The 13996-nt window shown below is 41.5% G+C and overlaps 1 protein-coding gene across 5 annotated transcripts in view; it reads right to left on the bottom strand.

Moving 5' to 3' along the window:
• ATP2B2 (ATPase plasma membrane Ca2+ transporting 2) overlaps positions 1–13996 on the bottom strand; it is a 1489679-nt gene that overhangs the window by 251192 nt on the left and 1224491 nt on the right. For all 5 annotated transcript variants that reach the window (XM_086938944.1, XM_086938947.1, XM_086938945.1 and 2 more), the window contains one exon: positions 10975–11209. In XM_086938944.1, the coding sequence (XP_086795070.1) occupies positions 10975–11209 (235 nt within the window). The remainder of the gene's footprint in view (positions 1–10974; positions 11210–13996) is intronic.

Raw genomic sequence — 13996 nt, 5'->3', positions numbered from 1 at the left:
AAGGATTGTATAAGAGAGTAAATATGTGTTAGTATATGTTTGAATAAGTAAAGTTTGTATAACTGTATAGTTGAGGAAATGGAGGTGTGATTGATTCTTTGCATGACTGACTAGGTGTGTGAGTAACTCCATGGATGAGTGACAGTCTGTGAGTGTCTGTTTACACTGATTGTATCTAAGGTTATATTAGAGTCTGAAGAGGTTCATCGTATTATCACATGAATGATATCATCAGTGATGTGATCAGTAATGTCAAATGAGATGTTATCAGTGATGTCATTTGAGATGTCATCAGTGATGTCATTTGAGATGTCATCAGTGATGTCATCAGTGATGTCACTGACCATGTCATGAATGATGTAATATGTGACATCATCAGCAGTGGATTGCGGGTGCGCGATATATAGTTAGTGCAACTAACTATATATGGAATTTCAATGGTTTTGTGTGAGTAAAATAAGGTTTTGTAAATGCGAATTCCTAACTATATATGGTCTATAACCTATGGTTTTTTCAGTGAATTTTCAAGGTTTTGTAAATGCTAATTCCTAACTATATATGGTCTATAACCTATGGTTTTTTCAGTGAATTTTCAAGGTTTTGTAAATGCTAATTCCTAACTATATATGGTCTATAGCCTATGGTTTTTTCAGTGAATATATATATATACATACATATATAAACATATATCATCTGTATATCTATATAAATACAAACATAAATGCATGCATACATATACTTATATGCATACAGATGCATGTTATTTACATGAAAGTTGAAAAAACACTAATAAAAGCAAAGCTAAAAAGCCACCTCATTACAAACAGAAAGGCTTTAACTTAAACGAGGGCGAGATCTATTGCATTTTCAATGCTTGTTTACTTTGGTTCCATCAAGAAGGCATTCAGATGTGTCACACATTTGCCATACATTCTGAATGTTAGCACTCTAGTTGCACATTAGATCACTGTAGTAAAGCTACTGCTCACCAGGGACGTCTGCTGCTGGTATTCAAAGTGCATGTTTCAGTCTGCATGTCAGAATTTTTTTAATGAAATAGAAGAGGATTTGAGAAGTCACTCAAAATGATCCCTAATTTTTCTTTCTGAAGCACTAATCATACTTTCTATGGCAAAATTAACCCCCTCATGTTGTTCCTTTTTAAATTGAGTGTTTTCAGACTTACCACTTCATTCCAATCAAGATGGCTTCTGGTGTGCCATACTTTTGTCATAAGTAAGACTGTTAGCGCTCTAGTTGTTCTTTAGAACACTCTGGGACATTCTGTTATTGGGCTATACTTGGGGTACATCTGGGTGATATTTGGGCTACATTTTGGCTCTTTTGTCTCTGGTGGCCATCTTGGGAGACTGTATGTCAGAATGTTTTAATGAAATTGAAGAGGGTTTGAGAAGTCACTCAAAATGTGCCCTAATTTTTCTTTCTGCAGCACTAATCATAATTCATATGGCAAAATATACCCCCTCATTTTGTTCCTTTTTAAATTAAATGTTTTAAGAGTTACCACTTTATTCCAATCAAGATGGCTTCAGGTGTGCCATACCTTTGTAATAAGTAGGACTGTTAGCGCTCTAGTTGTTCTTTAGAACACTCTGGGACATTCTGTCATTGGGCTATACTTGGGCTACATCTGGGTGATATTTGGGCTACATTTGGGCTCTTTTGTCTCTGGTGGCCATTTTGGGAGACTGCATGTCAGAATTTTTTAATGAAATAGAAGAGGATTTGAAAAGTCACTCAAAATGTGCCCTAATTTTTCTTTCTGCAGCACTAATAATACCTTCTATTGCATAATATACCCCCTCATTTTGTTCCTTTTTAAATTAAATGTTTTAAGAGTTACCACTTTATTCCCATCACGATGGCTCCAGGTGTGCTATACCTTTGTAATAAGTAGGACTGTTAGCGCTCTAGTTGTTCTTTAGAACACTCTGGGACATTCTGTCATTGGGCTATACTTGGGCTACATCTGGGTGATATTTGGGCTACATTTGGGCTCTTTTGTCTCTGGTGGCCATTTTGGGAGACTGCATGTCAGAATGTTTTAATGAAATAGAAAAGGATTTGAGAAGTCACTCAAAATGTGCCCTAATTTTTCATTCTGCAGCACTAATCATACTTTCTATGGCAAAATATACCCCCTCATGTTGTTTCTTTTTAAATTAAATGTTTTAAGAGTTACCACTTTATTCCAATCAAGATGGCTTCAGGTGTGCCATACCTTTGTAATAAGTAGGACTGTTAGCGCTCTAGTTGTTCTTTAGAACACTCTAGGAGGCTGCAGTAGAACACAAAGGAATCAACTGACAGTCTCTGTCCTTGTTGGATGTACATGTTTTACTGAGAATGTCAGACTTCATTTTCACATGACTGAGAAAGATAATGTGAATTTACAGAAAATATGCTTTCAGTTTAGCTTATAGATCCCCTTCCAAACCACTGTGGGAAAATCATGAGATATTAGTTTTCTTTCAAACAATATACATGATATCACAGCAGAAGGTTTTTTCACATGGTAAAATCACCTTAGAACCCACCACAATTCCTAAAACGAGTATGGTACCATCAACAAATGATTTATAATGTAACTAAAGTCCTAAAACCCTCTATTAACTACAATGCTTTTTAATGAGGTGCTATCATGTATATTGGTCCCAAGATGGCTGCCAACACTTCTTGGATGAAGTGCTGACAGCTAATCAGATCAGATGTGTGGTTAGGCTCCGCCCAGATATATATCTTTTTTTGAACCTAAATTACTCAAAATCCACTGGAGCACATATATTGAGACCTAGCAAAGGCACATCGGGCTAACAGTCCCTACAATTTTGCCAAGTTTCGTGCAAATCCATTCAGCCGTTCGAGCTAAAAGTGAGGCCAACCGCCCTATGGAAATTAACATGGGAAAAACGCGTTTTGGGACCCCCCTTTTTTCTCGGCCCCCCCTTGATGAAACCCCCCCAAATTGTCAGGGGCTGCTCAGAAACAAAATGTTCCATTTTATTTTCCTGAAAATTTCAGCCAATTCCGTCCACAAACGGCAAAGTTATTAGACATAGAATTTTCAAAAATCCCATAGAGAAAAAATCCTAACTATATATATATATATATATATATATATATATATATATATATATATATATATATATATATGTGTGTGTATATATATAGAGAGAGAGACATACATAGTTTTAGATAAAAATATATATATCTATACTAATATAATAAAGAGAGAGCCCAAACCTTTGAGGTGGGTAAGCTCAGGAACCACAGCACCAATCACAACACCCAATACAGCGTTGGAAAGGGCAGTTGCAGCAGAAGGACATAGGCTATGCAGACGCCCACCATATACATTTAAAAGGTAAAAGAACGGGGAGGAGCCAAGATGGCGACCGGAGCGGACGTGTAGTCGCCCGGCTCCGCCGGCCCTTGAGCTCCGCAACGCTATCCTGACTATCTTCCTGGTTGATTCCGGCGGCGGAATGCGTGTGAGGATGGGCTGAATGCTCCGTTCCTCTTTCGACTTTCTAGCGCTCCTAGGTGCTGGAGAAACTGGAGGTACGACTCCCGCCCCGGACCCTCGTTTACATGGCCGCTTGATGGCGGCGCCTGGATGTTCGAGTGTGATCGGCTCGGCTGGACGGTGCGGACTACTCAGTGGAGGCGCCTTCCTATCCGCGGCTGTCATTACCGCACTGCTGCTTAACGTCATCGCAGACTACGCTTACATTCGAACGGCCGCTTTTGAGTAACCCGCTGATGGTGTTTCTACGCTCCGCAGGGAAGGTGAGCGATGAACGGTATCTGGCGGTCCACATCAGCGCAGACGATTGCCCTCTTCCCGCTGCTTAGCCGGGTGGGAGACGTCCTTTGGGGGGTGTAACTGCTTTGACTTTGCCACTGCTAATATCGGAGCTCCTCAGCGATATTTGCCTCCATTACACCCTCCCCAGATCTGCTGCTTCGCTATCGGCGCCATGTCTCCCTTTGTTCTCCCGCGGCGAGGGAGAGATGCCATACCCCTGCCAGTGGACAGCCGAGCCCTGCCGGAGCGATACTCTGAATTGCGAGCACCAGCGCTGGCACCCGCCTTAGAAGAACATCAACCTGCAATATCCTGCAGCACTATCCTGGCTGCCCTCCGTGATTTTCGGTCGGAGATGCTAGCTGGCTTCCAAGCACTGGGTGATCGGCTGGACGCCATGGGGTTTGCAGTGGCTCGCGAATGCAGCGCTAGCCCCCAGCCGAGTGAGTGTCTGCCTTTGCCTCCCCATGATGAGACATTGTTTCCCTGCGCCTACTCTGCAGTTAGCCTTGTGGATGTCTCAATTGGAGCCGACGACTGGCAGCCCTTTCGTTCCGTGCCTGTTACATTGTTTCCCTTTCCCCTTGGGCTTGCTTTAATGTTGCCTGCACCGCCGAGTTCAATGGGTGACTCTGCTGAACAACTCCTATCCTGTGTGTCAACTTCTGACAGGGGGCTTTCGATCCTCTGCCCGCCGAATCAGTACTTTATTGATGCCCTGACGGACCTAATCATGGGAGACAAAGGACTTTGTATTGATGACTGGTGGCCATTTTGGGATCCTGCTTCTTCTTACAGACAACCCTGTTATCCTGAACTGCACGGGGGGAGGGGCTCTCCTGCTGTGGTTGGCGTGGAACTCCGTCCGCGATCAGGCCAGGGCTAAGCTGCTCATTTACTGCTGACTGATTTGCTGGTTGTAAGGGATGGGGCTGGATCTGACTAGGGTTTTTGATGGGCGCATATCGTATGATGTTTTTAAACATTCACATTGTAGGCTTACTTGTTGATGTATTTTACCTTATTAATGGCCGATGTTTCAACTGTGGGTCTCGGGAGGGCCGGGATATTCGGGTGTTTAGTAACGAATGGCTCCTCCCCGCCTCCTTTTCTCTCTGGGAATGTAGATTGAATTTTTTCTTTCTCTCTCACTCCCTATATCAAAGGTGTTAATGTTCTTTTCCTTTTCATTTCTTTCTTATTCTTTCCCTTCTATATTTCGGGTTTCTGGGGCGACAGGCACTCTGTGGGGGGGGGGGCAGGCCGTAGCCTCCACAATGTTGCAGGGTGGGTGGGGTAATTAGCTGTACTCTTGGTTCTATGGGCCTTTCTTTCTATTTTCTGTGCTTTAAACTCTGATTCGTTTCCGGGACTGGGTTGGGGTTGGTAGGGTTGGAGCGACGATGTTTGGGGTGCACGATTGCTAGTAAATTGTTGCCAATGTTTTGCACCGCCACGATATACCAGTTGTTAACCTTCGTCGATGTTTTCAGAATATAACGTCGCCTGCCCGTAGTGTGAAGAAATTGTGCGGACTCGAATCTCCTTCTTATTTTTTCCTTCACTGTATCTTTTGGTGAAGACGTTTTACAAAACTTAAAAATTAACCTTCACTTCTCCTCTCCCCCGGCGATATGACTCATTCTGATGCAAAGTTTATTGCTCGCTAGTCTTATGGTAGCTGCTGGGGGTCCGTAATGCATGCACCTGTGCTGATGATGTTTCGTGGCCGGCCCGAAGGTTGTAGGCCCGTATTTGTTCTGTTGTTTATGCACAATAAAGGTTTGCAAAAATTTAAAAAAAAAAAAAAAAAGGTAAAAGAACCGTGCCAGCAAAGTAGTCCCTTGTGGGCTTGTCTGCGTTGTGCTGTGGGCGTGTGCTGGGGGCGTGACAAACGCTGGGGGCGTATGGTACGTTCCGCCCTTCATGCCATGTCTCAAATCGTGTGCTGTGGGCGTGTGCTGGGGGCGTGGGCGTGTGCGGGGCGCGGGATTACAGGGCAAAAAAGCGAGCGTTGTGCCCAATATTTCATTGTTTTTTTTTCCCCAGGTTCTGTACACTCCAGCTCCGGGTATCCATCCTGCTCCCTTTAAATACCCCTGCACCCCATAATCATAACCCACCCTTACTCCTTAAAATACCCCAATACCCTTAAACACTAACCCATCTTAACCCTATAAATATACCCTGTACCCCAAAACCCAAACCTATCCCTAAACCCTAAAAATACCCCTGTACCCCAAAACCCAAACCTAGCCCTGAACCCTATAACTACCCCTGTACCTCAAAACCCAAAACTACCCCATAACCCTAAAAATACCCCTGTACCCCAAAACCCAAACCTAGCCCTGAACCCTAAAAATACCCCTGTACCCCAAAACCCAAACCTACCCCTGAACCCTAAAATACCCCTGTACCCCAAAACCCAAACCTAGCCCTGAACCCTTAAAATACCCCGGTACCCCAAAACCCAAACCTAGCCCTGAACCCTTAAAATACCCCTGTACCCCAAAACCCAAACCTACCCCTGAACCCTAAAAATAACCCCATACCCCAAAACCCAAGCCTAGCCCTGAACCCTAAAAATACCCCTGTACCCCAAAACCCATACCTATCCCTAAACCCTAAAACGACCCCTGTACCCCATAACCCAAAAGTATATCTGAACCCTTAAAATACCTAAACACCCCAAAACATATATGTATGCGTGGTAAAAGCATATAAAATGTGATGCCATGCGTTATAATGGCATTGCGGAGTCATGGTACTTTCGAAATGAAAGTATGCGGAGTGATGGTATGCGGAAAGAAAGTTTCGGAATAATGGGTGTTTACCCTCCCCCGGTAAGTACATTGGTGGCACAGCGGCCCACATCTCCAGCAACATACTCATATTTTTTCACCACCGATTTGAAAAATGCACAGGTCTCTCTCATTGATGGCCAGCACCGACATACACTTTTAGGCACACCTCCCGCCACAAGTTCTAGAATTGCGAACTTTAGAGCTGGGGAGCTACGTTCAAATCTCTGCATCAGCTCAACATCCTGTGATTCCAGGCAAATCACTTTGTCTTCCTGTGCCTACCACAAATGAATGTGTTCCTCTGTAATGTAAATTGTGCTCATGCCATGTTGTCGAGTTCGCGCTACATAATATTGCAAGGAAAAATAAAGTAGGGAAACTCGAGTTCACACACTACTGAACGCGCACTCTTAAGTGCATCAGCAGTGCACTGTGAATCGGAGCGTTTCACAGGCCTGTCACACATAAGAAATGCTATCAAAACGAAATCCTACAAAACAATATACTACTGGCCGGCAGCAATTCATACCCGGACAACGTCAGGACGGGCTGCTAGTATATATATAAAAAAAAAATATATATATATATATATATATATAAATATATATTGAATATAATCATTTTTCAACATTGAGCTTTCAATGCTTATCCAGGTCATCAAGACTGCTTGCATTCAAAATTTAGAAAGGGGAAACCAATGAATTATGCAGTATATTAGTTACTCGTTGTCTTTTAAGTTTAATGCTGACTGCAAAGTCTTTCTCATATAGCTGCTAGCGGTAGACTGGAATGGAAAACTATGCAATCTGCAGTATCCCTTTGATAATTACCTGCTGCTCCGTGATCGCATGTTTTTCTATAATGAGGCACTGCATCATCATAACAAGTGTTCCCATTCAGATCTTATAATAAACAATCCCCCATGGGGAGGTCACTAAACAATTCATCAAAGCAAGAAGTCATTTGATGCAAGATTCGTGGAAAGACTTGAAACGAAAACTCATAAACACACTGAAAATGCAGATACTTCAGTTTACAGCACTGCAGGGGGAATGAAATAAACTCAGGTGACATCCTCAAAAGAGGTGATAATCTGTCCCATAGACTGAGGCTCAGATTTAATAAGGTTTTGTGTCACCCTAGTGCCCTGCGCAGGGTGACAAAAAACCTAGATTGATATTTGCCAAGCCATGGAAGGGCACTATGATTGGCCCTGCGTGGCTTAGTAAATCTGAAGTATTGCAAGGCAGTACTAGCCGCTTCCTTGTGATACTCTGTGTGGCGAGGGCGTTGCATGGATGGAGTGTGAGTGTATCCGCACATCCACTCAGGTCTTCTGATGCATTCCCAGATTTACCAACACAGGTAGACCTGAGAATGTGACAGAACGGCATGCCTTCCCACCAGAGGCACAACACAGAGAAATATCTTTATCGAAATGTCACAAATGTGCCTGCGTTGGTGCTAGGCTGCACACTGTGTGGGGCAGTGCAGGCAAAGGACAGGAACGTGGCACATCTTAATATATATCGCACATTCTTGCCCATTGCATTGACTGAAAAACTTTAAATCCGGCCCTAAATACATACAGGTAAATCAAATCTATGCTTTCCATGAAAATAAGAATAATTGGAAAGTGTGGGGAACATCCAACAGTTAAGAAGATACCCATATGCTATGTGCACATATTTCACTCTTTATTGTCTTCTGCATACAACTCAACAAATAGACTAGCTAAGAAATATACATGTTACTTAAAGATTTGAATGCTAAGGGTAATTCTTGCCATTGCTACTTCCAAGCCCAGAGATGAGGGAGCATGTACTAGCAATTGAATGTAAACATCCCTGTTTACTGTGAGAAATGCAGTTGTTGGTTCACTGGGGTGTGAGCCGTGGTCAAGCTACAGCCACAATTCCTTGCATGGGTGCACCACTAAAAATCACTAAATCAACCTGTGCTTAACCCTGTCTAGATTACCTCATAAATTATTTATGCAGCACACAAACACTAATAAAATGAAAAAAAACGCACAAGAAAAATCCCAAACCAATCTAGAAACATAGAGTAACTTTTAAGAAATAATTTGCTACCAAAAAGACAAAAATCCAATCAGTAGAACCGGAGTTATGAATTTTTAAAGGTTTTAGAGAAAACTAGAGCCTAAAAAATCAAAGCGCCAACTGCAGACATTAGGTTGCGCGAGACCGGATCAAAGTAAAAAAATATGGTGACCGCAGTGGATCATAGTATGGATACATTAAATGGATTGGGCCCTGTCAGTGCTCACCTTTGGAGTTTAAAGAAATTCTAAGAAAAAGAGTCTGAGGAGGTAAAGTTCAGCAGGGCAAGGCTACAGGAGGTATCGGAGGAGAAAGTGTCATCGTCAGATAGCCTTGAGTTGAAGCCGCAGGGAAGATGTCTACATTCAGACTTTGTCTCTGAAATGGAAGTCGAAGATCTCCAGTGGGACGAGGCATGGGCTGTAGCCAAAGACAGTTTCATGAGGACGGATACCCCTTTTGCGAAGGACCACTAAAAAGAATTTGCTGTTGCAGTGAACGTAGCGGGAGAATCTGTGAAGTCAATATAAATGGTGATGCATCTCGGGCGGGTAGGCAAGCAGCTTGGTCCCGATCTCCACCCTGGTTCTCACACGACATTTAGGCCACAATTTGTTCAACTACTCCGTTTTGGAATTTGGCCATCTGGGTACCTTAAGCACCACTTCAAAGGGTCAATGAATGAAGGGGCACCATTTGGAGGGTCAGGACTCACTCAGGCTGGGTCTACGTGCAGGTTTAAGATGGCAGAAGCCTTTTGTTTCTCTGTGGCTCTCAACAGGAGGCCAGCAAACTAACCCTTGTGATTAACACTGGAAGTCTGGGACAGATGGAGGTCCAGTCCTTGTACCCAGGAAGGAGGCAGCAGAGAAGCAGAGCTACAGGGCAAAAATCTAACAGGGCAGCAGTCCTTCAGAGCAGTAGCCCAGCAGCACAGCAGTCCTTCTTCCTGGGATAGTATACATAGGTCCAGAAGTGTACTGAAGAGTTGGTATCCAAGGTCCCCTTTTTGTAATACCCTGGTGCCCTGGTGGGTGAAGCTTCTAGACAGTGTATTTGAAGTGCATGGAACTTCCTGCCTCCCCAGCCCTGGCTCAAAGTTGGCTGCAGTAACAGTGTACTGTCATTAGGGGCTATTCAGTTACAAGCAGGGCTGTGCTTAGCTCTGTGCCCGCATTCAGCCGGAAAATAGCCCTTTCAATCACACCTACTCCCTCTATTGTTTGACTGTCTGGGACAAACTCACAAAGTCTAGTAATCAGTTACACCCAATCATGTGACCCAAGACAGATTAAAGCCATGAAGGGGCTAAGAGCAGTAAAACGCCAACTTTCTGAAAGTCGCATTTTCAAATTTGTAATGAAAAATCCGACTTTACCATTAAAGAGGGATTATTATTGCAATTTCATGGACACCAAACATGATATAGCGACTTGTCCTTAACTGGATATTACAGCTTATTAAATGTAGTAACTGTGACCATTGGCCTACATTGGGTGCTTCATTGTTCTTGGGGCTTTTTCACCTTCATTATTTAAAAATTAATATCTCTGCTTCTCCCTATTGGATTTTTGTTATATTGGTTCTAAATTACTCTAACAAACAAAACTCTTCATTTTAAAATTGTGTGGAGTTTTATTGTTTTGTGTTTGACTTTTTCTACCATTTATGCACTGCTAAAATACTTTACAAATTGCCTGACTGCTTTCTGTCAAACTAGGGTCTGTATTATTTTATTTGTGTGACATCTAGCAGGTAGTGTGGTCTTATCCTTTGAGGTGAACATTAGCCTGCCCCAAATAATATTCTATTACCCACAAGCGTGTTAAAAGAAAATAGTAAAATTGGAGAGGCTATGAGTGAAAGAAGAGCTCTCAAAGCATATCAATGCCTTATTGACCTTTTCTCTTAGAGTGAAAATCTGCATTTAGGTTGCAGTGGAGGGTGCGTTAAAAAAAAAGTTGACCCTTTAGGTACCGTACAATGGACTTCCAACTGCAGCACAGGCAGACCTACAATTGGTGTTTCACACCTCTTGTAAAACTTTAAGAATGAGGGAATAGAAGGCAGGGGAGGGTTGCCTGGCAACAAGGACCATACATTAGAATGTTCTTGAATAAATGAAGTAATTACCCTAGATCAGTCCTAAATAACTTCTAAGTTGGCATCTTGCTTTAGAATGTCTACACCCATAAAACAATTAACTAAATCCAATCTAATGTTGTTCATCCACTGCAATGAGAAAGAAGAAGCAGTTCAAAAGGCAAGATTCACTTACCTCTGGCCTAACTGGGTCTTCAATGCCAACCACAGCAATACATGTCAGGTCAGTTAAAATGTCATTTTCACTGTCCCAATCTGGCTCTGGAGTGCTAGGAAAGTCCCGAAAGGCAATACAGATTGTTCGTAGTCCTTCACAGGCCATTGGCTCAATAACCTTTTTCACCATCTCATCCCGGTCACGAGGTCTAAAGATTCGAGGTTCACCAGCGGAATCTAAAATTGTGGAACACCTGACAAAGAAAATAATTTGTGTTTATTCTTTTTGTGCACATGGGATACAATAACCATGCATTTGATCACATTAAACTGACACTTTTTTCTAGATATTTAGCAACGGTTGGAAATTCATGATTGGGTAGCTAATTCATATTTTAATAGACTTAAATAAGCAAAATCATCAATGCTATAGGGCATTTAGAAATTATTTTTAATCAAAGATGCTACAGAAAAACTGATTATTTTATCATTTTTGTTATGTCAATGCTTGTTTAAATTGCCATCGCACTACATACTTACATACGATTTGCTTTGATTGTATGTGTTTGTACAAGCGTGTCAGAAGGGAGGAGAGAGCAAGACGAGATAGCGAGAACAGAACAACCCAAAAAAGCAAAAGTAAGCCAAGTTAATAAATAGGGTTCAGAATATGTGCTATGAAAACATATTTGCTCCTACCTTAGTATGTGAATATATTTAAAACATGCATATATTTCTGAAGCTCAAAATAAGCATAATTCAAAAACTAAATACCAAAATGTAAAAAAAACATGATATCATCTCAAGATCATAGGGGACTATTATCAAGGGTAGGCGATAAACTTATTGCCGCTTTGGCGTCCGTTAATGGGCGAAAAGCGGAGATAAGTTTATCGCGGATATCAGCAAGGCCACGCTAGTGCGTTTTGCTGATTTTGCTCCCGTTTCCAGCACGCCTAACTCCGCATCGCTAATGAGATGCAAAGTAGGCGTGTCTGTGTAAACAACATGGGTGAATATCGCGAAGGCAGCTTCGCAATATTTACAACGTGGGGTAGTCATTATTTTAATCGCGCTAAGTATGCCTTGACACAGGAATTTAACGTCTGTTAAATTCCTGACTAAGGCATACCTAACATGGAAGGTGGATTCCTGTGATACGACCACAGGGTCATATCATCAAGCATATCACCATTTTACATGGAACATCGCTGGAAAACCAGCGATGTTCGATGGAAAAGGGCAATATCGCTAGAATATACATCGCCATGGCACTAAGCGTTGTTAATACAAAGCAAGCCTGGCGAAATATTCCAGCGATTGAAAAAAGTGCGGTATATAAGGTCAGGCATAATTATTGCTGCCTGTTGCAAATATGCCCCGTAGTTACAATGAATGCGTTCCCCTCAAATAGTATAATAATTTGTTTATCTAAGAAATCTAATAATGTGTCTCACTCTCGCTTTACCTCCCTTATTGCCCTGTTTATTATTATTTCAACCTCAAGTCATAATATAGTAGAAGGAAACATGAGTGTTTTTCATTGCTATTTCGTGTTATTACTATCAACATTTTTATATGATGCACACACATTTTAAGTTTGACACAGTCAGGAAATAGTGAACATGTCCTTATGAGCTGAATAAAAAAAGCATAAACAGAGAGGAGCTTTGGGTCAGTCCAGTATAGCCATTTGTTTGCTTAGATCAGACCTCCTCAGTCACTGCTTGAAGAAAATGGCATCCCCAATGTGGAAAAGGCCAGAGGATTATTGCTGTTTGCTATTGTCAATTACGCGTGTTAATCCACCTGCCTAAAAAGTGCTTCCTAGTGCATGGACGGAGAGAAGAGTCAACTCATTATAAAAGAGGCCCTGCTTAAGAGTTTTGACACTATTGTTGATGCTGCATTTACTATGAATTTGTTTAGAGAAATGTTTACCCAATTAAATGTTATGTCATATTGATGTACACCTATTACACTGTAAGGGAAATCTTCCTGTCACATTTTTCGTCTCTATGGACTTTGAACTGCGGGTGATTTTATAACTAAACTGTTTGGTATCTAATTGTGATGTTTGCTCTTACATGTGTTTAAGCACCGAGAAGTGTCCCCACACACTTGCTGCTGTGACACCAAGAGTGATTATGTGCCTTTTCATTTATAACTGATTTTTCACCCCTTGTGTTTTTGTGCCTATATGTAATTTTTGTCCCAACATATGTTTTCACATCCTTGTTGATCTTGAACCACAGGTAATTCTGAACCTAAATGTGTTTTTTCATTATTCTAAATGGGATTTGTGCTCATAAAAGGCTTTTCACACTCTAAAAGATGCATATATATATATATTGAAAATAGGATTTCAACTCCAGTTCCGTTTCAAATCATCCGGCACTCACGAATATCGTTTATTTAGGCTTCTTTATTATGTTACAGCAATATCATCAACGCGTTTCGGGAGTCAAGCTCCCTTGATCACGATATTTTTGCGTTATCGTGGAACCCTTCTTTAATACATGTAAAAGGTAGTAGAAATTGTAAAAGGACTCGCATCACATGGTCCAGTTGTTTGCAAATTCGGCGGCCATTTTAACACTTTTAGGTAAATCGAAAATAGGTTTTACACAAGTATTAAAACATTTGTTATTCTGCTTAAAAGCAAATATACAAGTAGACAAATGTTAAAATCCCTAGATGAAAATAAACTTAAATCGGTAATGACACTCGATAAAAAGCAAATGTAAGTGCAAGTGCATATTTTCACGTTGTAAACACAAACACAAGATTCCACAATTACAACAGGCCAGTGCCTATTTCAACAAATGGGACCTTTTTAACAATTAGGGATTATACCTTACTATACCACAATATTTCTTAAGTGTTTGCCATATTGTATTACCATTGGACAACTGAATCTTAGTTAAATCAATCTCATGGCTCTACTGATATATATATATATATATATATGACCCTAAGGTTGCCATTATGCAATCTCGTTTATTGCCACTACTCTCTGCCGCTCTTTTAAAGAACTTAGA

This window comes from Lissotriton vulgaris, chromosome 9, assembly GCF_964263255.1.
Source record: "Lissotriton vulgaris chromosome 9, aLisVul1.2, whole genome shotgun sequence".
In the NCBI taxonomy this organism is placed as follows: Eukaryota; Metazoa; Chordata; class Amphibia; order Caudata; family Salamandridae; genus Lissotriton; species Lissotriton vulgaris.
Note: the sequence above shows the minus strand (reverse complement) of the source record. Positions and strands in the feature narration are given on the sequence as shown.